The 27258-nt window shown below is 29.0% G+C and overlaps 2 protein-coding genes across 2 annotated transcripts in view; one reads left to right on the top strand and one right to left on the bottom strand.

Moving 5' to 3' along the window:
* Positions 1-27010, bottom strand: part of LOC136980517 (ubiquitin carboxyl-terminal hydrolase 19-like) — an 80467-nt gene extending 53457 nt beyond the window's left edge. The window contains exons 1-9 of the mRNA XM_067276650.1: positions 26665-27010; positions 13489-13617; positions 7788-7915; positions 7548-7640; positions 7364-7467; positions 7206-7277; positions 3964-4073; positions 3338-3609; positions 2997-3156 (exon numbers count right to left, since the gene is read on the bottom strand). Coding sequence (XP_067132751.1) covers positions 2997-3156; positions 3338-3609; positions 3964-4073; positions 7206-7277; positions 7364-7467; positions 7548-7640; positions 7788-7915; positions 13489-13617; positions 26665-26740 — 1144 coding nt within the window. The 5' untranslated portion in view covers positions 26741-27010. The remainder of the gene's footprint in view (positions 1-2996; positions 3157-3337; positions 3610-3963; positions 4074-7205; positions 7278-7363; positions 7468-7547; positions 7641-7787; positions 7916-13488; positions 13618-26664) is intronic.
* The window catches only part of LOC136980625 (3-hydroxyacyl-CoA dehydrogenase type-2-like), a 268457-nt gene that overhangs the window by 120345 nt on the left and 120854 nt on the right, over positions 1-27258 (top strand). The window lies entirely within an intron of this gene.

The raw sequence follows: 27258 nt of genomic DNA, 5'->3' as shown, positions 1-27258 counted from the left end.
TCTCATTGAGAATTCTTGGATACCTCCAGCCATAACTTCTTCCACACATTGTTCATGCAATTATCAGTTAATTCCTGTCAAGAGAAGTCGATATTGCCTATGGCATCCATGATGTTATTTTTTTCCAAAATTGCACCAAACAAACATAGATTTAAGGAAAGTACAGCACTATGATGAATTGCCACCTTTTGTTGATTGGTTCGTGTTTGGGAATAATTGTATTATATATGAATCAATCAAATGCTGTACTAATTTGAATCCAGATAAATTTTGAGCTTTTTTCAAGGCTTTGAGCAGACCACGTTATATAAAATCAGCATTAATCGAGGCAGCATTAAGCAGGGTCTTACTGTATAATGAAGTTATTTTCATTACATTTTAAAATTTACCAAATATTTTAGAATAAATTCAAAACTTTAATTCAATTTTTAAAAATATCTTCACATTCCACATAGAAATAAAATATATAGAAATCTATTTATCTATTTACATAAAAAATTATACACATATATAAGCAGAATTAATACATTTTAATAATAAAATTTCTTAACTGGAATAAATGTAAAAATGAAAATTTCCAGCCTAATACATTTTATTGAATATATGAAATTAGAGCAGACATATAAAACTCATTTCTTTATAAATAAATTTCTCAAATACACACATCAGTACTTACATTTACATAACTGTACAGTACATACTATACATACACAGAGATTTAAGGCTGTATTACAGCAAAATGCTTTAATTAACTTAATGCTTTACATCGAAAGGCTGCTAATACAGCACTTTTCAGTTATATTCATGTTCATTATTTTCAGCACTTTCCTTGCTCCTAAGGGAGTTTTTACAGTTGTTTTTATTTATTAATTTTACTTTTGCATCATTTCTTAGGCCTAGTATTATTACATACTTAATAAATAACAGTGTAAATATGTTTTTGGGCTTTTATATGTACTATCAAATGAAAAAAGATGGTGATATTCACTTTACAGTACAATCTGAAACACTAATTTATCATATTATCAAGATATTATGACTATCTACAATATATATATCTACAGTGGAGCATCGATTATCCAACTTAATTGGGGACTGGGGTTGGTCGGATAACCGAAAAGTATGAAAAAATACATTATTAGTATAGTGTATTAAGCCTGGTTTAAATACTAGCCTCCCTTTCATGGTCGAGCCAGTGCTGCCAGCTAAAACATGCAAAAATTTAACAAAAATAATATTAAAGTAGCCAAGACATAACAAAATATTGTAGCGCCACATCACTAGCAAACATTTGAATTTGCCGACTAGAACGTGGTTGGTTAATCGGGGGTCGGATAATCGATGCTCTGCTGTATGTATATATATATACAGTAGAGCATCGATTATCCGACCCCCGATTAACCGACTTATCGGTTAACCGACCGCATTCTAGTCAGCAAATTCAAATGTCCCCTAGTGATGTGACGCTACAATATTTGGTTATGTCTTGGCTACTTTAATATTATTTTTGTTAAATTTTTGCATGTTTTAGCTGGCAGCACTGGCTCGACCATGAAAGGAAGACTAGTATTTAAACCAGGCCTAATACACTATACTAATAATGTATTTATTCATACTTTTTGGTTATCCGACCAACCCCAGTCCCCAATTAAGTCGGATAATCGATGCTCTACTGTATATATATATATATATAATGCTGTATCAAAAAAAAAAAAAATTTTTGTAATTATTTATTTTAAAAACTAGATACATAACAGAAGCTTGTTAACCTGATAAATCTTCATTTATGCACTCACATGACAGAATCACTGTTAAATAACAGAAAAATTCTTTGAACTTGAAATTAATGTTCTATATTATTGATGTAGAATTGAAACAAATGTAAACATTTATTTTTTTATTTTTGGAACCTTAACAAAATGCAATTAGGCAAATATTTTTGATTTTTATTTTATCTTAACATGAAAAATTGAAATAAAATTTTAATATGATTTCAAAAATATTTTTGGTATTTATGTTGGCTAAAGCAAATTTGTTTGTCAAATATTCCTGTTTTGGAACCAATACTGAAACAAAAGGCGGTGGAAATTACTGAGGTACTTGGAGTAGAAACCAACTTTAGTGCCAGTGATGGATGGTCAGAAAAGTACATTGCACTACTATATTTTCCTAATTGTAGTTTTGCGGTTTTTTTCAACTTCGCTTTAGTCGTCATATTGGATAACTCGACACATTTCCACTTCCCCTTGGGGTGTCGACTTATACGGACTCAACTGTATTAATAAATTCTACTACATTTACTAAAACTTATTTATATTATAGCATTGAAAATATTAATTCATTCAACTTTGGTGAGAAAGAATATTTAAATGATTATGAACTGTTTTTGAATTAATTAGTTCTAAAAAAAATTGAACAAACAAGAAATTTAAAAGACAAATTCACTATATTTTATTCAAGAAATAGAGATCCTGGGAAAGTCTGTAGAGAAAAATATCAATAAATATTAACTGATAAAAAACTATAAATATTTCCTAATATACAAGTGAAATAAATACTTTGACACAATGATAAAAAATTGATATTCCTAAAACAAAAAACCAAAAAACAAAACAAAAAAAAAAAATACATTTGGTCAATTACATAAAAATTTGAAGAAGCTAGTACTACACTGTTTTTCTTAATTTTAAAAAGTAGCTTTAGCGATATGAAATGTATTTCACATATAAAAATTAGTTATTTAAGATAAACATTTATATTCCACAAAAAAAAAGTTAAAAACAACAAGATTTATTAACTTACAACTAAATTCATTAACTATTGTAAATAATGCATAGTTAGAAGTTTGTAAATATAGCATAAAATGATCACTTTAGTTATTCATATGCAAAGTATATAATTTATTAAAACTGAAAATTAGTGAAAAGCATTATATATGAGATTTTATCATCTCTCTCCATACAGTATATAAAAAATATTTTCTAAAAATGAATTACCTAAGAAGAAATCACGAAATTCTCTTGTATTAGCAAGACATTGAAGAACACTGTTCATAAAGCATGTATTTCCTAAATTGTCTAATCCTGTTAGACCTGGAGTCACAATCTGTGATGGTTGTTTGCTTTTGCTAAGCGGAGAAACCATGCACGTAGGCTTCTGAAAAAATATGTTGCTAAGTTATGACAACGTATCTGAATGGGTATGAAAAACTGATCAAAAATTTCAGTTTATTTAATAAACGTAGATATTTTTTTTTATTGCAAATATATTTAAATTTAAATTTGATATAAATATCAAACAATATCTGTTTAAAAATACAGATATTAGTTTAACTTACTTTAACATTACTGTTACTGCTATAGGAATAAACAGAATCAGATAATTTACTATCCCCTATTGTAACTGGGACAGTTGAAGCTTTTGTTGCATCTTCTCTTCCTCTAGATGGGGATCTACGAGAACGATGGGGTGATCCTTGTTTTGATTCAACTTCATCAGTTTTCTTCATTGAATATTGTTTATTAGAATTTTCAGAGCTTACTGAATGAGAAACAACTGAACTCCTGCTCACAGGAACCCAAATATTACTTGGAACAGTAGATGACTGACCTAAAATTAAAAAATAATTCATAATTTCTAAACACCAAATTTTTTGTTTAGACATATTGGTTTTTTAGAAAAACTAGTCAAAAATTTCAATTTATTTTATTCTGGAAACATGACTATTTTATTATTCAAAAACATCAAATTTAAATTTATCCAATTAATATTTAATGTTAATTGAATTTATCAATTGATGACACTGCAAAAAGATAAACTCTTACATTTTCATTACGTTTGAAAAGATGAAAAAAACAATAAAAATGTAAGAGTTATAATAAAATACAGAATATTTTCTATAAAATTATTCAGAATATATCATATTTATAACAAGTTTCTTCTGGATTATTAAAACATACATACCAATAGATGCTTCTAAACTGCCCCATCGTTTTGCAACTTTCTTTTTTAAGGTTATTTCTAGACGACTACTAGAAAGTTTATAAACACACTCTTTTGGCTTGATTAATTCTCTGAAATTGGAAAAATATGAAAATATACATGTTTTTGTATAAATTTACATAAATAAATATAACAATGTAATAAGTACGTAAAAAACTACAATATCTTTCAATGTATATATATAATTTCAGAATATATTAATGATGTATTTACTAATTACTGGTTATATTTATATCCAGAGTAATCCAATATTTTAATTTTTCCTATTATAACTAAATAAATAATTACCATATCAAAATACGTTATGAAATTTATAAATGTTCAGAAATTATCTTAGAATAAGAGCATCTTTCAATATGAATTTAGCTTTTTATTTAAATTAAGATATAATAGATATTCTATTAACTAATTTCCATTTACTTCAAACTGTGAGAGACCAGACTTGATGAAAATTTTAGAAAAAACAAAATTTTCTTAAATTGGTTTAAATCTCAGTGAAAAATTTTCAATTTAATTATCGGAGGATGATCGCATCTTTCATCCTGGAGTCACTTCTTTTCCCAGGTGACCCATCAAATGTTTCACCAGAAACTAACTATAAATATTCCCCATTAGTTGAAAATGGTAACACAGCCTAAAGAGGGTGTCGAAATCAAGGGGAAAGACCCCAGAAATAAAAGAGTAGAATCAAGGACAAGAGAGTCATTGGGCCCAAGAGTTCATCAATCCACCTTCTAAAAAAGGGGGGGGAAGATATTCTAGCTGTGCTTCTTTCTTGCTGATCTGTTACACCGCCATTCTCCAAACACTCGAACTTCTCAATCCAAGAACCCTGATAAGCCAATACAACGAACTCAAATTTCCTCAATGATTTACGGTCACATTCATCAAGCGATCTACGATCTACAATCTCAACCCATTAATCAAGTTATCAAAGTATCGCCACACGCAGAAAATGTAATCTCTCTCTCTCTCTCTCTCTCGGTTAGGGTGATAGTACTTTTTCACCATACAAAAATCTGTTAATTAATCAACCAAAGGCAAGTCTCATCACATCAGTTAACAGAGTTTCTACTATAATGATATATTCAAGAACTCATTCTCATGATTAAATATTTTTGTTTGATTCCAATGTATATGTATATGAAGATAGGTCTCGGTAATGTTAATAAGACTAATAAGTAAGTGATTATTTTTTTCTTCTTAACTAGATATTATGAAAAAATTAGAATAAAAATATTCAGTCTAAAATGCATCTTCTTTATCATATTAATTTTAAAAGAAATATATTTTGTTTCTCGGTAGTCTTTTCAGTTAAAAAGATAGCATTTAAAATTAAATGATATAAACTGCAATTTTAAAACTAAATTGATAAAAGAATTAGGAAGAAAATGAAATACGGAAAACAGTATTTTTCCTATAAAGTTGATTAACAAAAAATAATATAATCTTCACACTAAAATTACTTTTTATATTCATTCTGTACTGGATAACAGAAGAGTGAATTAATTTCTAATACATAATAGTTATTTAAATAATATTAATTGAAATTTTAAAATGTTGGTTTAACTCTAAGAAAACATAGTCTGTCAAAAAGTATAAATCTCAATGTAACATATTATGTATTCAATAAAACTATACTAAATCTATAAAAATTAAATTTGTCTTATATTTTACAAAGTATATGTGTATTTATGAATTTCTATTCTTTTGACAGACTACTAGCGGTAAATTTCTATTTACCACAAAATTAATAAATTTTTAAGTAAATAATTTGACTGTACATTCTTAAAAAGAAAAACTCTCTAAAATTCTTTTGCACAGTGAATATTTCTTAAATTTTTAACTGTAACACAAACTTAACTCTTATTTTATATATATATACAGTAGTATTTTGATTACAAGTGTTCCAACTTATGAGTTTTTCGAGATACGAGCCGTCTCTCAGCCAATTTTTTACTTTGAGTTAAGAGCTAAAATTCAGTATGAACCAGCTTCAGATACCCCACTGCTAGTTTGTGCAAAAAATACCACAGTAAACCATAGATTAAAAAAGAAAAAATGATGGAAAACTTCCATAATTTTGTCATTTTCATTACACTTCCAATGTTTGACAGGCTAGCTTATACAAAAACATGTGATCGAGTGACATAGGCATTAGTTCACTTCAATGTTGTGTGCAGTACCACCATCTCTCAGTCCTTGAATTTTCCATCTTTTCTTTCCTTATCTATGTAGCGAACACTGCAACATCCACAAAACCAGCTTATTGCAGTACATTCTATTGTGTTTTTGTACAACATTCATTACTTATAAGTACATTTTTCTTACTTAAAAACATGTAACAAAAAAATTGCAGTATTTTAGGGGTCCAGAACAGATTAATGACACTTCAATTCATTTCAATGGGAAAAATTGATTTGACACATGAGTAATTTGAGTTAAGAGTCCCATCATGAAATAAATTAAACTTGTAAGGCACCACTACACACTATACATATATTTGTGTATGAGATAGATAGATAAACTTTAAAATGTATTTCCAAAAATTTTGTTTAACTCATTCTTCACTACAAATATTATATATAAATTAAATTTATGTATGCGTATAAAAATAAAGAAAAATTTTATATTCTTGGTATTACAAATGGCTGCTATGTTGGAGGACTTATGAATTGCCCAGTAATACATTTACATTTATCAATACTTATGAATATATAATGTTGTACTACTATCAATGAAATTGAATGTTTACTCAAAATAAGAAATTGTATATACTCATGAAAAATACAATGCTGCAAAATGGAACCATTTAATCTGCATTTGCAGCATTATATCTATTTTTGTGTGATTCACAGTCTGGAATCAGACTACAAATCATACAAAAATAAGATTAGAATAATAATAAAAGTTGCTGTATCTGTAAATTTTCTTATTTACAGATACAGCAAGCTTATGCTACTTAAAAAATAATTAGATTAGAAAAAACATTAAAATAAATTATCTAAATTTCTAAAAAATTTACAATAAACATTTAACAAACTGTACTGATTTGGTAGACGACTTTGCTATGACAGATCACCTTTAGGATTAGATATTAGTTTGTTGGATTCTAATAAAAAATTGTTCATTAAGTGCAAACATTATAGCTATGATTACCTATGGTATTTCTTTTATCTAAATATAAAAAAATAATTACATACTTGACTATAATCTTCCAAATAAAAAGAGTATTTTCATTTGTAGTTGTATGGACATTGAGAAACTTTGTATCACTGTATCAGACAAATCATACATTATTATTATTATTTATTTTATGTTAATTAATTTATTAAATATTTAATAAAATAAATTGAAATACCTTGTTTGAAATTTAACAGTTACAGCTTCTTCTTCAAATTCAATGCATAAACTTTCTTTTTTTATATTTTTTATATAAATATATAAAACAAGAATATCATTTGCCTAAATATAAGATTATCTATTAGATAAAATATTTTTAAGAATCATTTGATGAATATAAATGGTAAAACTATTAAACATACCTTTTCATACCAATCATGTTTAACATGCTGAACTTCACAAGTACTTGAGATATTTATGACAGGTGTAGTAGACTGATTATTAGAATTTTCAGCCTGTTAATTTATAAAATTTTTTTAAAATTTAAATTTCCTATAAAAACTTGAATAATTCTTTATATCATAAAATTGTAATAAAATAGAAATTAATTTTAAGTTATTTAACTTAAAATTTTCATTGATACATTGTCAAAATAAACTTACCTGTAGTTGATTCCATAATTCGGGTGTCTTTTTAACCGTTTTAATAATTAGTTTATTTCCTTTATGATGAATATCAGTACCTTCGGGAATAACTGAATGACATAATTCACATTCCCATTTATGACCATCTACAACATTTAATACGTAGATTTTTATAACTTTCATAATATTTTTATTTTAATTTTCTCTATAAAATTTATTTTAGCTTGAAGTATTTTAAAATTTCTACATAAAAAGATGTTGATAAATTATAAAAAAATTTTAATTAGTGAAATTTTTTATAACTGTAATTCCAATAAACTTTAAATTTGCATCTAATAGAAAGGACATGTTAAAAACATTCTTTTGCATATAAATATTTATATAAATTTTTAATCAAATACTTTATGTACATGAAAAATCAGAAAAGAAATAAATAATTAGTCAAATACAAAAAATGAAAAAAATCATTCAATTTCTGACAATAGACTTAAACAAACGTCATACAATATGTACAGTAAAACCTGTATAAACCAGAATCACATGGTACAAAACATTTTTCTAATTTAGCAAGTTTCCATTTTAAACAGGTTTTTTTATTTTTTTTATAACAGAAAATCACTCCATTCTAAAAAATTATTTTGTTTTATGCAGGTTTCTTTTTATTCGGGTTCTGTTTTGGATCGGCTTTACTGTATAATTAATGCGTTTTATTCAAATTATAAAACTATTGCCATAGTCAAAAAGCAGTATATTCAGTCTCAACAATTTACTTAATTTGATAATTATTGTTAAATTTTCTTGGCTAAATACTGTACGACAGTACGAAAAAAGCAGTCATTAGAAAGTTATTTTTAATCAGTGAACAAATTTCTGAAATGTGAATTGACAAACTACATGCTTTGAAAAAATTATCATAACTGAATTCCCATAATGCATAAAATAAAAATTTTAAAGTATATTAACATACTTTATATTACTAAATATAAAAATAATCAGTCAAATATTTTTAAAAAAATTAAATTGTATAAAGTTTTTTATATCCATTTTAGTATATTTTAGTTTGCAATTTAAAACAATATGCATTCTTTCATTCAGAAGGATGTAATAAAATTCTTACAAACATAAAGCATTTTAAACAAATTCTTTAAAATGTACAATTTCAGTTTTATTATTATTTCGGTTTAGAAAAATATTAAATGTGATTAATCTTTTAAAAAATCGTTCTTATTGAAATTTATGAAAATTCTATGATTCTTCTCTTTAAAGATTTAATTTTTCAACATAATTTATTGAATGAAAATTATGTTCACCAAGCCAAATAATAGCATAAAAGAGTTTTATGAAATTTCATAAATTACATTACATGTTATTGAGAGAATTATTAAATTGTTAAGAAAAATATTTAAACAAAAAAAATTATTTTATTTCATTTTTCCAAAATATCAAGTTTAGATTTATATGAAATTCATTTTGTAAATGTTATAATAATGGTCTAGAGCAGTGTTTCCCAAACTTTCTGTCTTCACAAACTGGTTCTTTTCATTCTAATCCCTTGCAGACCAGTATTTTTGTGAAATTTAAATTAATAAAGATAATTATAAAACAGTGAGCACAAGTTCAAATGCATTATTATTATCATCATCATCATCATCATTATTTTACTTTTTTAGATTAAATTAGTAAAGTAACTACAAAATTTGGTTCTAATCATTTTGAAAAAAAATCAGTTGTGAGCTGTTTTCAACTACTAATTTCTCAGATTACTTCCAATTGCCAGTCCATCCTTGACACTAAATGTTTAAATAATAAATAGCTTCATTATTTATTATTTAAACTATTAGTGCCAATAAAGGTCCAATAAATTTAAGTAATAAAAAAAATGAAGGTACTAAAGTAATGTGTTTTTAAAAAAACTTTTAAAGATGTTTTAAATTATTTTATTAACATAATATATAAAATTATGAAATTTTAAGTGAAATCTTGTTGCAGTGCAGTAATAAACTGTTTACAGTTTATTAAACTGCAACAAGATTTCTTTTGCAACAAGTTTATTTTCTCATTAAATACATAGTTTACAACAATTTAATAATTTTAAAGTGAAAGAAATGATCAATTTCTAAAATTATTGAACGATAAAAAACTTGCAATTGAAGATAAAGATGAAAATTAAAATGTACAAAGCACACAATTAAAGTAACAAAATAGGAATGAATATTAGATTTCATAAAAGAAGCAAGATTAAGAACTTGCAGGAATATTTTAAAAACGAATTACTGTTCCGTGTAAAAATATAAAAACCAAAATTACAGAAAAAATCATAAATGCTTAAAATAAGTATCTCATCCATGTTGTATAAAATACAGATTTTATTTTTGTATCTTTACCCCTTACTGATTATTAGTAGTATTTCCTTATTAATTTCACTAATTAAAATAATTATATTTTTTAAAACAAATTCTAAAATTATATCAACAGATTTTTGAACAGAATAAGTATTATTCTGTTTGTATTAATATTTTATAATAAGAACTAAAATATAAATTCAGACAAAAATTAAGATTAGTAAAAATATATACAGAAATCCCTTATCAACTGTAATTTCCACTCAAGAATGAGTTAATGAAAATATTACAAAAATTTTTATATTATTTAACATTTTGATTACCAATAAATTATATTATGTTTTAAATTACAATAAACAAAAATTTTCTATTTATAAAATTTAAAAAATTATTTTCAATTAAAAATGTCAAAAATGATGTTTTTTTCCCCCCTCTACCTCAATGGCATACAACCATATTGATCACTTAATAAACATTAACAAGCCCCATACCTCCTGCAGTTAGCAAGGAATACTGTTTATATATAATAAAAATTTTTACCTGTTACTAAATAATAATTACCTTATAATTAACATAAAATTGCCTAAGGTTAATGCTTCTCTTTTATTTCTATGTATTTGCATTGTTATAAAAATACATAGAAATAAGCAAAACATTTATAACATTAATCTTAGGACTATTTTATATTAATTATATATTTATTAGTTTATTAAACTTTTGAATAAACTCATATTTAAGTTCCTATTGCAGAATATTCATATTTAAATGCATTAAAAAATTATTTGTTAGTTACTTAAGATGATTACACCATATTCAGAAAATTACATTTGAATAAAATAACTGAATTCCAATTGGAATTCCAATCTGTTAATTCATAGTGTCATTAAACTAAAACAGAAACATAATAAGTATGAAACTTCTAAATGATGAGTTGTTAACAAAAGACTCAAACAATAAAATAAACTAAGATTTTTTTCCCTCTAGTTTATTTTATTGTAATCTTATTTATATTGTGTGATACAGGTCCCCTTGATTAATGCGATTAATTAATCCCTTGATGTTACCATGTACATCAAAATTGTGTTAATCTCATATTATAATCAATGGTAAAAATTACAATTCATCTGTGATTGCTTACTGTATTAATAAATTCTCTTATATACTCTTTTAAGGGGAAAAGCAAAATACCTGCATTAGTTACTGTTGCTAGAGAAAAAGCTATCATCAAGAATCCTTTAAACAGTGTTAATTTTATCTTATCAACAAAAATTCTTGTATAATAAGCAAAATGACTTTCTAGATCTAGGCAAACAAGCATGTTTTGATCAATGGGCTGTAAAATTTAGGAATAACATAATTTGTAAATTCATTAGAATAACTGGAGCTTGTAATACACCTATTTTTAATGCTGGCAGGGAAGTAACTAGCTAGTTCAGGCTCTGGAAATGTGGCTGTATCATGGAAGGAACTACATCATTACACCTATGACTTTCTTTCTCTGAGTCAGAAAACACTCCTTGAGGCATGCATGTGTTTTGCTTGGTAAATTTCAAGATGTATTAATTAAAATTCTTGCCACATATATGTAGCAAAATGAATTGCGACAACTCCTTTATATATGCATAAAGAGGCTGATGCAATTTATTTTGCAACATTAAACAAAACTGCATTAATTAAGTGATACTTGTATATATGAAATATAGTGAATATTTTTCATAATATTTGGTTTCTCCTTCTCTTTGTCAGGGATCTATACTAAATCGTAACGATGGTGGACTGCACACCGATCTCTTTCATAAGCAAGAAACGAGAAAATTCACATCCAGGCGTTAAGTGTTAACAAATATCGCTATAATCACTAGCGCTTTCGACGAACCTATTTTCGTCTTCCTCAGGTGGATAAAAACGGATAAAATTCTCTTTCGAATCAAAAAATTTTCGAAATGCAAAAACCGCTTTAGAACTTTGGAACACACTATAGGGATCTATACTTCTTTTTTTAAATGCATTTTTAATTAAATTTTGATATATACACTTGAGTATCATCTAATGTTTTTATTATGTATTACACTTATTACATCTTTTTTTTATAAATTGTAATTCTCTTTTCATTAATTATTACAGTGGTACCTCATACTTCAAACAACTCTAACTTTGAACACTTCAGAATTTGAACACAAAATTTGACAAAAATTAGTCCAAAATTCTGATCACTTTTCTCTTGTCTCTTCTTTCAGAGACAAACAATGCCAAAACAAGAAACAAAATTCATCTCTCAGAGACTGAGGCGATTCTGGTCGTTCATAACGATCTCGTCTTCATCACGATTTTATTAGGTTGATTATACATGTTTGGGTTATCCGCACAGGCAGCACAGTATTTTAACAAATGAAATTATAACATTTTCAAAAATGTAGAGTATGAAATTATAGATCACATGGTAAAGAAAGCACAAGTTCAAATAAAGCACATAATTTTGACAAAGATATGTTTTTTTGTTTTATAACATTTTAACTAAATAATTGTAAGAATTACATATGTATTTAGTTAATAACATATGTAATTCTTACATATGTAAGAATTACATATGTATTTAGTTAAGGAGAAAACAGATGGTAATATTTTGAAAAATACTTAGAGAGATGGATAAGATTAACAGCATATTCCATAGTTTAGTAATTGATGTGGGATCATTAAAAAAAGATATCAGTGGTGTTTCCAAGTAGGCACTGGAAAAAAATCAGAAGAACTATCTCTCTTGAAACATTCTTTCGTGAGATAGAGAATGTTCTCTAATGTAATTATACAGTGCGAGTAGCATCCAGATGTCCATGTTGGATATAACAAAATTTATGGTTTTAAAAGATTTTAAGAGGTGGGAGTATTAATAATGATTTTTATGATTTATTTAAAATTTCTAGAAAATCTATTCTTAAACTTTGTGTCTTTTTTCATCAACAGTAATAACTGAAAAGGGAAAGGTAATATGACTTCCTTAAATGCATTTTATAGTTACTAAAAAAGAGAAAATATTCTAAAAAATTGTTTTCTTACTAAAAATAATGTTTCTAGAATGGTCTTGGTTAATACTGGTCTGAAATTATAATTGATTGACAATAATATACCAACATCCAAGACTACTGAAAAATAATGATAGAATAATTTTGACAAAAATATGGAAAATTTATTCCTAAAAATTTTATAAAATGGAAATTAATTCTACTAAATGAAATTGATTTTATATATAATTTCACTCAAGATTAAAATTTACTAAAAAATTCATTAAATAAAAAGTTCAATATGTAAAATTTAATTACATGAATGAATGAATTAATAAAAATCATATATCCAGAATTATATTATATTATTTAAAATACCTGGAAATTTTACTAAACAATTTTTCTCAGAAAATTTCACTTGTACTTGATTAACATCAGTATTTGGATTAAGATTTATTATTATTATTAATTCACTCTCTGTTTGTTGCCATTCATATCGCACAGTACCTAAAAATGTTAAAAATAAAGATATGTTAAAAAATAGAAATAATAAATTAAATTATTTAATTATTATTTTATTAAAGTTAAATACAAGATATTGTAAAATACTGTTAAAGTATTTTACAATATCAATACAATAAAATAAAATAAAGTATTAGATCTAATACTTTATTTTTAAACTTGTTATGTTCTAAGCAGCTAATGCTGTTTTTCTTCCAATTTTAAAAAATACTGTTTAATACAGTATTAAAAAATTTCAAATACTATATACAGGTAACTCTTAGTTTTTCAAAGATTAGGTTCCTTGAAAATCTCACAAATACCAAATAAGAAAGCCTAAGGGAAAATTTTAAGGCTGTGACACACTAGGCAATTTCTCACTCCACAGACATGTCTCTGATCGACAAAAACCTGTTGAAATTTGGCAATGTTCGGACTCACAAGGAGACAATTTGCCAGAGTCATACTATCGACATTTCTACCTGGTAATTGTAAATTTTCACTAATAGCTCAAAATTATGTATCTTTGAATACCTTGTGATATTCTTTAATAGTGTGGTTATATTGTAAATTGATTCTTGTAATTGAATTAATCATAGTGTCCTATCAACTGTTGGTGAGCAACTATCCTCCATTTGTATTTTTGTTATAAACAAGAGCTGTACTCATGTGATAAAATCTATGCATGCTCATTGGTTACAGTGAGCAACAGAAAACATTTTGTCTCCCAAAAGTTAAAATGATTTGTCTCCCCAATGACTACTCTCCCACTAACCAAGAAACAGGTTTTTCTGTCATGACATATCTCCCACAAAAATCACCTAGTGTGTCATGGCCTTTAGGTTTCTGAGGTCAAGCCGACTGTGGCTAAGCTGAAGCATGTTTGCATTACAAGTTGTGATTTATTGTGGAGGGGTTTCAAATGAGTGCTAGCTAACATGGTATAAGTTCTACATGTGGTACGTGCTTTTGAAGTTTAATTTACATTACACATATAAAGTCCAATAAATAACCGTAATAACAGTAAACAAATTAGAGTAGGCAATTCATTAAAAAAAATAACCTAAATAAAGTATTTAACAGATACACAAAAATAAAAATCATTAAACATGCTTTAATTCATTCATATCTTTAGAATGAGTATATTAAATCTAATGACCAGATGCTGAAGTCAAATATAGAATGGGCTTTTGATACTTCTACCAACACAGTAATTACTGTATATATTATATTTACATAATTTTAACATAAACTTTGTCATGTACAATTTGTCAGAAGACATTGTTGTTGTAATGTGGTGACTTTGTTCAGTAGTACAGTTCTTACTATACCTTCTTTAGTTATGTCAAAAAATGTAAAAATTGGAAATAACAGAGTTTGTTCATTCACAAGTACTGTAACAGAAATATTGTAATTGTAAAAGCAATTTGTGGATATGTAAATGTTTTGTGAACAGTCATGTGATCGGTTACAACTTTTCAATTATGAATAAGCAGAAGTGCAAATACCGAGTTGCCTGTATATATACAGCATGTCATAAAGAAACTTGAGCAATTAGTGACAATCTTGCAAGTGCAGAAAGTGAGGAAGCCATTGAAACTTTCACAAGATAAGTACAAGGTGACATGAATATATGTGTTTGTGATTCATGAAAATGAGGGTAAAACACATCACAATTACGTTAATGTAACCATATATCAAAAATTTCCAATACAAACACTGAAAATTCATGATGTCACAAGATTCTGCAATACAGAAAACAGCATAAAGGCATTGAAATGGTGTGTGTAGAACAAAAACAACAGAGATATTGGTATTTGAACAATCAAACCAATACCCAAGACAGAAGAGCCACAAGTTCACAGTTAAGGTGGAAGCACCATGCTGAAGCTTACTATGATGTCAACTGTGGAATATAAAAGCATTTGTTGAGTGGAATTCAGACAAAGCATGCATTCTCCCATTTTCTGCTTTGATTATGCATTTCATAGTTTCTACCCCTATTTTCATATATCACAAGCACATGTTACCCTATATTTATCCTGCAAAAGTTTCAATGGATTCTTCAGTTTTTTGCACTCTTAAGATTGCCACTAGTAGGTCAAGTTACTTTATGACCACCTATTTTATACAGATATCTCTTAATAATATATATGATTTTATAAGAATAGAATACAGGTTTCTTTTAAATCTAAATTATAAATTAAAACTAACCATTTCATGTTGTTATAGAAATTACAAGGATAAGTCAGAAAGTAAGTTTTCCTAATTATTTGTAGATTAGGGAAAGATAGTACAATATAGAGCATACTGTTTTATTTTGGCACTATTTCTTTATTTTTTGACATACCAAATTTGTTCATACATTTATCATACAACGAAATTTCCCATACTCCAATGATAAAAAGTGATGTCTCACTCATTGAGCAATTTCATCACTTTATGTTTGACAAAGTTGTCACTTGGAAATCACTTATTCTGTAGATGTTTTTTCAGAGGTCTAAACAGGTTGATGGTTTAGAACACATCAAATGCCGATGGTCAGCCACTCCACTCTTCATCTTTCACAGTCAATCAACCATCTGCAAATGCAAGGCAACATTTCTGCACTTGTTGAACATACATCATATCCACTCCATACACAGACACAACCTGTCTGTAAATGTTTAAATGTTATGTGTTTTCTTCTCACAAAAATTGAACGACTGCACACACCTCTTCCCTTGACCACAAATTCAATATCTTTGCTATTTTTAAACTGTTACAATGACCACATTTGCTTTATTGGCCAGTACATCTGTATGCTACCTTGAAATAGGATTACACACAAGCAGTTACAGAAATAGCAACAAGCTGTTATGGGTAACAACATAGGAAAACTTACTTTCTGACTCATAGTTATATAAATCATAGCAAATTTAATCTAAAATTTACTTAGCTTTAAAGTTACAATAAGTCAAACGTCTGAACAGTAGTCTTTGAGAGGAACATAAAAATAGCTGTTATTTAGAGGTTTTTTTGTATTTATGTTAAAAATAAAATCTTGAAAAGATGGCCATTATTAGAGGTTCGAATGTACTAACATCTTTATAAATGCAAAATAATAACATATTTTGAAATTGGGCTTTATTAATTTAAAAGATTGTTGGAAGACTGAATGATTCAGACAACCCAAAGTTAACATTAACAAAAAGAGAGTTTATTTCTACGTCTAAGCCATTTGAGAGCAGCAGAGAAAGTGAGTGAAAAAATGAACAAGTGTTTATATAAAAGTTGTGAGTTATGTCACCCTTTTGACACCTGACCAAAGTTCACATACTTTTAGTAAGAAAGTGCAGGGTGACAAAAATTCCTCCACAAAACTTGCTACAAATCCCCCCCGTTTTGGGGGAGATTTGTGGTTACATTTAATTTTTATTTGATACAATGTTTATTTCACATTGATTCTGTCTAAACAGATTTTCAATTTAAGCGTGTTTAATGGTTTTGTCAAAAAATCTGACAACATTTCTTCTGTTGGGCTGTATTTAATAACAATATTACCTGATTTAATGTTTTCAGGTACATAGGATATTTTTCTTACTACATGTTTTGTCTTGTAGTTAGAATTCCGTTGTTAATTAGACTTATCGCAGCCTGATTATCGTTATAAATCGTAGTTGTTTTGTTAGAACTTTTCTCTTCTAATTCATTTAGAATCATTTTTAATCGTGCCAATTCTCTCGTAGCCTCGGTCAATGCTGTCAATTCACTTTCGCATGTCAATAACGCCGTTTGATTCTGCTTCTTGCATTTCCACAATATGAGATTCTGTCCGAGTTGAAAAAGGTATCTGCTATTCGAACGTTGACCTACATTTCCATCTTTCCAATTAGCATCTGCATATTCGATTAAGTTGGTGTTTTGGTCACGTTTGTATGAGATTTCCTTACTTTGGGTTCCTTTTAAGTATTGTATCAGTCGTTTCGCTGCTTGGACATGTATTTCCTTCGGATTCTGTGCTTACTGTGACAGTTTACTGATCGGCTGACACAAATCGAGTCTCATCAAACTGATATACATCACACTTCCCAAAATTTCTTGGAAAAGTTTCATATTTCCGCACGATGATCCTCCACTGTCATCTAATTTTTGGTTAGGATCCATTGGCGTGTTTATTGGTTTACAATCCTCCATTTTGAATTTTCGGAGTATCTCTTTTATTTGTCTCTGTTGCATCAGTTTTATCCCATCTTTGGATTTCGTTATTTTGATTCCTAAAATACATTTAGGGTTTCCTAGGTTAACTAAGCCGAAATATTTCGCAATTTTTGCCATAGCTTCATGTTCGATTTGCTCATTCAAGGATATTGTTATCATATCGTCAACGTGCAATCCTAAGTATAGAACGTTTCCATCTAGTTGGTATTTAAATGCGCATGGATTGGCTTTTAATTGTTCAAACCTGTTTTGGCACAGGTGATCGGTAATCATCTTAAACCATGCTCTTCCAGCCTGTTTTAAGCCATAGGTGGATTGATTTAGTTTGCATATTTTCAATTCATCTCCTTTAATGAATCCCATTGGTTGTTCCATATATATGCATTCATCCAAATTGCTGTGTAGGTAGGCTGTTTTAATGTCGTATTGGCTTATTTTCCAATTCTTTTGTGTTGTCATTACTAATAAGATTCTTAGCATTTCCAATTTCATTACAGGTGAGAATGTTTCCTTGTAACTTATTCCATATTTTTGGGAACATCCCAGGGCTACTAGTCAGGCTTTTTTCATATTTATAAATCCTTCCGAATTCATTTTGTTTTCGTATACCCATTTTGATTTGATAACATTAGTGTTTGGTTCTCAGTCTACTAAGTCCCAAATTCTGTGTCCCATTAGTGATTGATATTCATCTTTCATAGCTTTCCACCACGATTTATGTTCTCGACAAGTGATTGCTTCTTTGAAGATATTTGGTGTGAAATCTTGTGTCATATTTACTACATCCATATCACTCCATTCATCTGTATTAGAGAAATTTTTGTTGTAGATGGGTCTGATTCCTTGTTGGATTTGCCCTCTGATTATTTGTGATCTTCTAGGTATTTGAATGTCGATCCTTACTCTAGTTAAGGTTGGGTTCTTCATTTGTGTGGGTTTCGTCGTTAGGCATATCGTCATCCCTTCTTCTTTCCGTATCTATGGGTGTGGGATCGTTGTTCTTGTCCATATCGCCTAGATCTATTTCTATCCAGGAATTTGTTTTTCTCTATTAGTTTCCCCATCCGACCTGTTTAACAGTTTGCTTCCTAATCTATATTCGGTGAACTTAATGTCCCTGGTTTCCTCCACCTTATTTGTTTTTGGGTCACATACTCTGTAGGCTTGTCTGATCCTCGAGTATCCTACAAATATAACTGGTCTCAATTTCGGCTCAAGTTTGTTCCATTTTACCTTTGAAGTCCACACATATGCCAGACATCCAAATACTTGTAAATGTGATGCTGAGGGTTTATTTCCAGAGAATAGTTCCTTGGGGATGCATTCTTTTCTAGTGTTGTGGGTGTGCAGTTCTTTAGGTATGTTGCCGTTCATGTGGCTTCAGCCCAAAAGATTTTTGGTAGTTGACTTTCAATGAGTAGAGCCCTTGACCCTTTGACAATTGTTCTGTTTGCGCTTTCAGTGATCCCATTATTTTGCGGCGAGTATGTTGTCGTTAATTGATGTTGTATACCATGCTCGTTGTATTCGTAGAATGAAGTCTCAGTTTATGAATTCAGTGCCATTGTCTGTTGTGATGCGCTTTATTTTGTTGTTTTGTTTTGTATTGTTTTTATGAAGAGTTCTAGAATATCGGCTGTCTCATCTTTTGACATTAGGAAATTTGTGAATATTTTTTGGCTATAGTCGTTTACGATCATCATCACGTATCTATTGCGAGTGAGCGATTCTACAGGCATCAGTCCTACGAGACCTATGTGGATTAGTTCTAGAGGGTGTTTCGTCTTATTACCCTTAGTTTCCTTGAAGGGTTCTCTAGTGTGTTTGGCTTGTATGCATATTTTGCATTGGATCATTTTTGTCTCCTTGTAGTCGAGTCCTCTAAGCAAGTTTTGTCTTTTCATTATGTCGAGGTATGTTTCATTTAAGTGCCCCAGTCTCCTATGACATAAAAATTTGTTGTTTCTTTCGAGCTCATTAGTGGTGACTTGTTCAGCGGAATTTCGTTCATCGGTCTCTAGAATAAAAAAGCCATTTTTGGGGTTGCTTTGGCTATCTGTTTGTTGTTCTTGGAAATGATTTTTCCTCCTGTTTTATCAAAAATGATTGTGTAGTCATCTTCAATCAATTTGTTTACTGAGAGGAGGTGTCCATTCAGCTTTGGAACATATAGGACGTCTTTTAATACTATGGGCATATTGTCTTCCATCACCGTTCCCTTTCCATTGGCATATATGTTGTCTTTACTGGCTACTCGAATACTTTGTGTATCCGGATTTATGTCTTTGATCCAGTTTTTATTTGATGTCATATGTGATGTAGCAGCAGAGTCGATTACCCATTCTTCTTCTTTGTCTTTGTTATTATTTGATGCTTTGGCAGTTGTTTGCAATAACAATGCTCTTTTGTCTCACGTAAACCAAGCTCTTTCCAGAGTAGGCTTAGCATCAACGTATCTGACTTTGGTTTCTGATTTCTCTCTTCTAGTTTTTGTTGCAATGTCATGCGTGCGATTACAATATCAATTGGTTTTCTGTTCGTATTTCTGTGAGTTTTCTGGATTATACCAGCATGCTGAAGATTCATGTCTGAATTTTCCACAAGTGAAACATCTTTTCTCTTTTACATATTTTCCTTTTTGAGATCTTGAAAGAAAAGCCGATTCGTGTTTGTTGTATCATGAGGTGCCTGCTCTGCCTTCCTTTTGGAAGGCATATTCTAGGTCGTTCATCATCACATCTTTTATGCTTTTGAGTTTTCAAGTGACATGATATTTAGGGAGTAGCCCGCCGGTTATTAAAGTTATCAATTCCGTTTCTTCCATTCCTAAATTTACCATTTTGGCTTCTTCATTTAGTTCATGAGCCCTTCTGATATATTCCTTCCAGTTTTCGTCCCTCTCCATTTTTAATTTCGAGAACTTTGATAGACACATTTTTCATTTAGTGTCTAATTGACTTTTGTATATTCGTTCTAGGTCTTCCCAAACATTGTGTGCAACGTTTAGTTTCAAAATTAGACTAACCTTGTGTTCTTCCATTGTGCATGTGATGATTCTAAGAGCTTCAGTATTCTTCTTTCGCCACGTGCCATAGGGTGCCTTGTCTTCGGGAGTGGCTGTTTTTCCAGGAATTTCTGGTCTGGGTCTTTCGATCACGTGCATCAGATCTTGACCTTCTAACATTCTTTATTATATATTTCCATATTAGGTAGTTCAATCCATTTAACTTGGGTATTGAACTCAATCCTTTAGCTTTCTCAGCCATCTTTCTTTTGTTCTCTCAGTATTTTTCTTTGGGAACCTTAGTCGAAAACTTATGATATCATTTAGGTGACTTATTCTTTAAATGTTTTCTGCATTTCCTGCACCCATAACTGATTATTGGAAGACTATGAATGATTCAGACAACCCAAAATTAACATTAACAAAAAGAGAGTTTATTTCTATGTCTAAGCCATTTGAGAGCAGCAGAGAAAGTGAGTGAAAAGATGAACAAGTGTTTATATAAAAGTTTGTTATGTCACCCTTTTGACACCAGACCAAAGTTCACATACTTTTAATAAGCAAGTGCAGGGTGACAAGAATTCCTCCACAAAACTTGCTACAAATAATCGCTACAAAAATTAACTAGAAAAAAATAACATTTTAAAATAATCTTAACAGTCTTTTTTATAACTTTAAAAACTCAATTTTTTAACAAGTTTAGATTTAATAAATTTATTAAAACCAAAAAGGTTCTGTGAAATTAAATAGGAATACATACAAGTTCAATAGTAAACAAAAATTCAAAAATATACATGTATTCTTTCAATTATCATAAAAAGAAAATAAATTGTAATTAACATGTAAAAAAATGTTACAATAAAAAAAACATCTTCAAAACTCTAAACATCTTAGAGAATTCATTTAACATAATTGCATCAAAAATTTATTTAAAATATTGTAATTTTCACCTTATAAAATGCATCCAATAAAACAATGAGTCAAGTTTTCATGTTGATTTTTTGAGTGAAAAAAATATTCACAGTATAAGATGTAACTTAATATTCAGATAAATTTAGATACAAAAAAGTGAATCTTATAAGGTAAAAATACAGTAATGTTAGTTTAATTATTTTAATGACTATCAAAGTAAGAATGTTGGAATATGTTAAATGATGTCAACATTCTAACCAACTACTTTCTTAACAAAATTTTTCTTTTAATTTTATATTTTCTAGAATTCTATCTTGTTTAAATTTTATCAGGTTGATGGTACTGATAAGATCACATGTGAAACCTAAGTCAGAATTTAATACTGTTTATCTGTAGATAAAATGGGAGGTTTCTTCCTTGTTATATCACAATATACAGCATTATTTATCTAATTAATCCTTCATTTATTAAACCTTCATCTGCTAATATTTGCTTCATTTGATTCAATTAATCATAAAATATCTTGAAACTACATAATACTATTTTTTTTAATAAAATTATATGCATTAAAATTTTAAAACTAAATAATATAAAATATTATATCAGTCAAAATAATAAGTGATATACTATTTAAAATGTGATAGGATAAAAAAACAAAATATTTTTATTTGTAAAATAAAAACTAAATTATATAAACAAGCACATTCAGTTCAGAAAAACAAAACATGTATGTTGATATAAGATGCTGTCTATACCCTTCAGTGTGTTACTAATATTACAAGATTGAAAGCTTAAATATTTTAGTTATCATTCAGCAAACAAATCATAATAGTTGATCTTTGCTTTATCATCATCATCACACTTACAAATAATTTAAATTTAAACTAATTACTTTAATTTTACTATTTACTATAATTACTATTTACTTTAATTTTAAACTATCAAAATACTAAAAGCAAAATAGTAAAACATTTGCAACTAGGGTTTCTCAAACGGGATCACGGGATCCCGGTTGTTTTTTTAACCCGGGAAATTTTTCTTATTCTGGGAAATCCCGCAAATTTCTTAAAAATTCACTTTTTTCTTATTTTGTGTTAAGGTTGGAGAAATTTTGCAAATAGAAAGTATAATTAACTCATAAACTTCAAAATACATTTGTATTTATTAATTTTAAACCTACTTATTAGTTTTTTTAATTTTTACTCGTTATGGCACGTCACAAATGGTCAATAATCAATACATAGCTTATTTGTGGCAGAACTCTCAAAATTCTTTACCAGTAATATCTGGAATAAGTGTGCTTATGCTGTCTTAATTTTTAACCATGCTTAGTAGCTTCAATAACTGCATAACGCCAAGTTGTGCAAATTGGGCTAGGATATGAACAAAGTCTGCAAATATGAAGTTTTTCTTCATAACCTGATTATTAAAGACAAACGAACTGCCGAATTATTGGGCTATGATGTTTCAATTAAAGCAGTCGAGGTAGACAAATCAAGAATACTAGAGAACAAAAGAAGTACTACAATCTTGAAAACAAACTAGAAATCTTTCAGGATACAGGTAAAAAACACATAATATTTGTCTTCTCTTAAATGCATTAAACACGATTCCAATCACATCAACTGAATAGGAAAGGGCATTCTCGGTAGCAAGATTTTTTATTACTAAAATAATAATTAGATTAACTGATCGGAGTATTGACCATCTTTGCTTTTTAAAATTTTATAAAAATTTACAATATTTTGTATTATATTTTATTTAAAAAACGAAAATTGCCTTCTAAGTTAGAAGTTTGATCTAAGTTCATTTTTTTTAAACTCAACTCAAAGTATTTTGTTGTTGTTGTTGTATGCAGTTTCCAACAAGCTCTAATAAATTTTTTCTATTTGTGAAAATTTCTTGTAGTTCAAAGGAAATTTTTAATATATATCTTACACAGCATTATTAATATGATTTTGGAGGTTGCAGAACATATTAAATTACTTTAAAAGACGAAAAATAATTATATCATTTGATTTCATGATAATTTGTTTATGTTAAAAATAATTAATTTTGTCCCGGGATTTCCCGGGATCCTGGGAAACAGTTCACTTTTATCCCGGAATCCCGGGACAAGCAAAAGACTGGGAAATGAGAAACCCTATTTGCAATGAATTAAACCAAAGATAAACATTACATGTGGTTTCAATATGTATTAGTATAGCTGAAAGAACTTTGATGTGTCAATACTTAGACCATCTTTGGCCTTAAGCATTGCAGTATTGAATCAATGAATCACCTGCATGTTTCAGAAGTGATGCTAGACCAAATTTTTTTTTAGTTGTAACTTCAGATCATTTACTGTGCCAAGCCTGTGTTTTGCTAGTTCCTTTTCAGCTACATTCCACAATGTTTCAATAGGATTAGCATCAGGAGAATTATCAAATCAATCCAAACACAGGTATGTTATTCATGCAAAACCATTGAGACCATCTTAAAATCCTGTTGGAAAATGAAGCTCTTATCAAGAAATCTTCAACTGCAGAAATAAGAAATAATAGCTCACAATAAATGGCAGTATTGAGAAAACACTACCTGCTCCTACACCATCATACTGATAGAAAATTTAGCCAATTGCTTATTCTGATAGTAAACTTAAAGAGTGAAATGCCAAACGTGTGACCTTGGTCATCAAAAGATATACAAAACTTCAATTTGTCACTGAACAGTACTTTGTTCCAGTTGTTGGCTGTCCAATTTTCCTTTGCCTTCACCAATTCATAGATACATTCATTGGGTGCATTTCAGCTTTGGCTGTGTTCTAACTATATGTGAACAGAAGTCCAAAGCTAACACATAGTGCCAGGTTGTTGTGCAAGATGAAAATGTTCCATTTCATTGTCAGACCATAAATAGTGAAGATTGCCACTTGATTTAAAACAGGTTTGCTCAACAATACTTTTCAACTGTGTGCTCACAGATGGAGGTGGCTATCTTGTGAACGTTTCTTTTGTTTAGATGTCAGTTAGTCCTCTAATGTTAATTGTGAGACTGGTCACACTTGATCTTGCTATTCCAACTGTTTTTGTAATGTCAGTAAGTGTCATATCAGTTTTACAAAGCATATGGCAATACAGCGTGGTTTCTAAATGCCTATTCTAACCATGAGTGCAGGTATGACAACACTATAACTGATTCTTGTTCATAATACTCAATAATAGTTGAAATTGACCCTTTTATAAAAAGCAGCATGTACTTCATTTACAGAAAAAATAATCCAATCAGCTTATATTCTACTATTTTGGTACACAAATATTCATGTTATATTACAAAATAGTACATAAAACTCATTCCAACCTCTTTTGGAAACAGTATACATGACAATTTTCATATGAACTATGCCGAAAAGCATAGAGATTAAATATTAATGGTTGAATCTGCCAAACCCTATATAAAGTTACATTTGCCATCTTAGTTACAGACAGACACTGTGTAACCAATGTTCTATTTTTCAAATTCTATATATCTTATTATCAATTTTATTACAATTATAAATCTTCATAACTCCAAAGCAATTTGCCATCTATACACAAAATTTTTAACATTTAAATCTTTTAATTCATTTGTAGCAGAAATTTGCAAATTGGATCTACAATTAAGTATTTTTATTTTTTTTTTTATTAGAATAAGTGCACCACTCTTATGGGAATATAACACTAAGAATAGATAAACCAAAATACACAACACAAAGTAAACATAAAATAAGCGTACGACTTTTAGTGAAAATTACATAGTAAGACTAGAAATTAGAAATTACAAACAATCTTTCCTTCCATATTTCTCAAACATAATTGTAAAAAGCATCAAGTGGTGGCTTCCAAACAGCTTATTGAGCGGATACGGCCATCCAAAACCAAGGGTAAAGATTTCTAACTTCGGAATAAGTCTATCTCGATCATAAATCGGACGACAACAGATCGTACGATTGACGGCGTCTAGGTTTTCCGTAGAGCAAAAGCAAAAGGCAGTTTCTGCCCGGTTACACATATCCGGGTAGCTTTTAAAATTACAGGCTCGGCAAGTACTCGAGCAGTAGCAAACATTAATTCTCTAAGCGGAGAACCCGCATTCAACACTAGGAAAATAAAGTCTCGTATTCTACCGGTTTTACAGTCGTCGAACGGTAAAACAGTAAATTATATTGGTGACGATGCCACTTACGTATAGCATCGTCACCAATATAATTTTTTAGGCCGCCACCGGCGAGCGCAGTCCGAGTCGGCGTCCGTTCCGGCTGACGTGGCGTCGAAGTCGGCCTTTTCATTTCCCAGTACGCCGCTACAGCCGGAAACAAATACAAACGTTATCTTATTTACACGGTTTTTAATACGGTGCCGAATATACGCGATTTTATTGCTATTACAATCGGGATTAAAATTAAGTATAAAAACTAACGAATGAACTAATAAACACATTATAATGTAGTTATTAGTTTAAATGACACGAGCAAGTTGTCATATCTCATTTAAATAATCGGTTAATGTAACCCTTGGTGCCAAAATGGCGGCTCGTCTCTGATTCCAGCAAGGAAACAGTGGGACGCACGTTCTAACCTAACCTAACCTATTCTAATAATTTGGTTGCTAATGATTATGGTAATTTATTAGAATAGGTTAGGCTAGGTTAGAACGTGCGTCCCACTGTTTCCTTGCTGAAATCAGAGACGAGCCGCCATCTTGGCACCAAGGGTTACATTAACCAAATAATCATTTCTTTATTGATAGCTTATCACGTGACCGAAATAAAGCTTTGTCTCCTACGCATCGACAGATAGAACGTATTCTAAATCCCTCGCTCTTTGTTTTATATTACTTATTAATTAGTGAGCATGGAAAGTAATGGTTAGGACGAAAGATATCTCTCATTGGCTTCCACTTATTGTAATAACTACTCACGTTTCTTGTCTGTTTCTTTGGAATTTTCTTTATCTTTTCTTCTTTTAGCGCTACCAACTTCGTAATTAGAATCCATTATGAGACTTTTCGATGCGATTTTTTAAAATCTTCGATACAAAGTGTTTGGGTTCGCAACTATTTGGATTTCGCTGTTAATAGAACGGAGGTGAGATTCCGAAGTTCATAGTAACACTTAATTAAAATCGGTAGAGGCTTCCGAGATGATTTATGACCACATATGATAGGTAAACTCGAATTATTCAGTTTGAAAAGATATTTTTTTTAAATTCATAACAACAAACATGAAAGTAAACAACGAGGTGCGCGATCGTATACGAAATTTATTCCAAAATACGCATGACCATAGACATCGAAACAGTAGGAAACCGATAATTAAAATTAGAATTTCGCAATTCTGTTTTATGGGTTTTGTTCTTCGCGTATATGATAATGTAAATTAATTATGTATCAAAATTTATATTAATTAATTTTTTAAATTATGCAATGTTGATTTTTTTTTATTAATTTCAATATTAATTTTCTATTTCCGCCCTGTGGACACTAACAGGGCCTCTTTTTAGCAAGCCCATTATG

The sequence above is a fragment of the Centruroides vittatus genome, unplaced genomic scaffold, assembly GCF_030686945.1.
Source record: "Centruroides vittatus isolate TY-2023 unplaced genomic scaffold, ASM3068694v2 contig_1159, whole genome shotgun sequence".
Taxonomy (NCBI): Eukaryota; Metazoa; Arthropoda; class Arachnida; order Scorpiones; family Buthidae; genus Centruroides; species Centruroides vittatus.
This window is presented reverse-complemented; position numbering and strand designations above follow the sequence as displayed.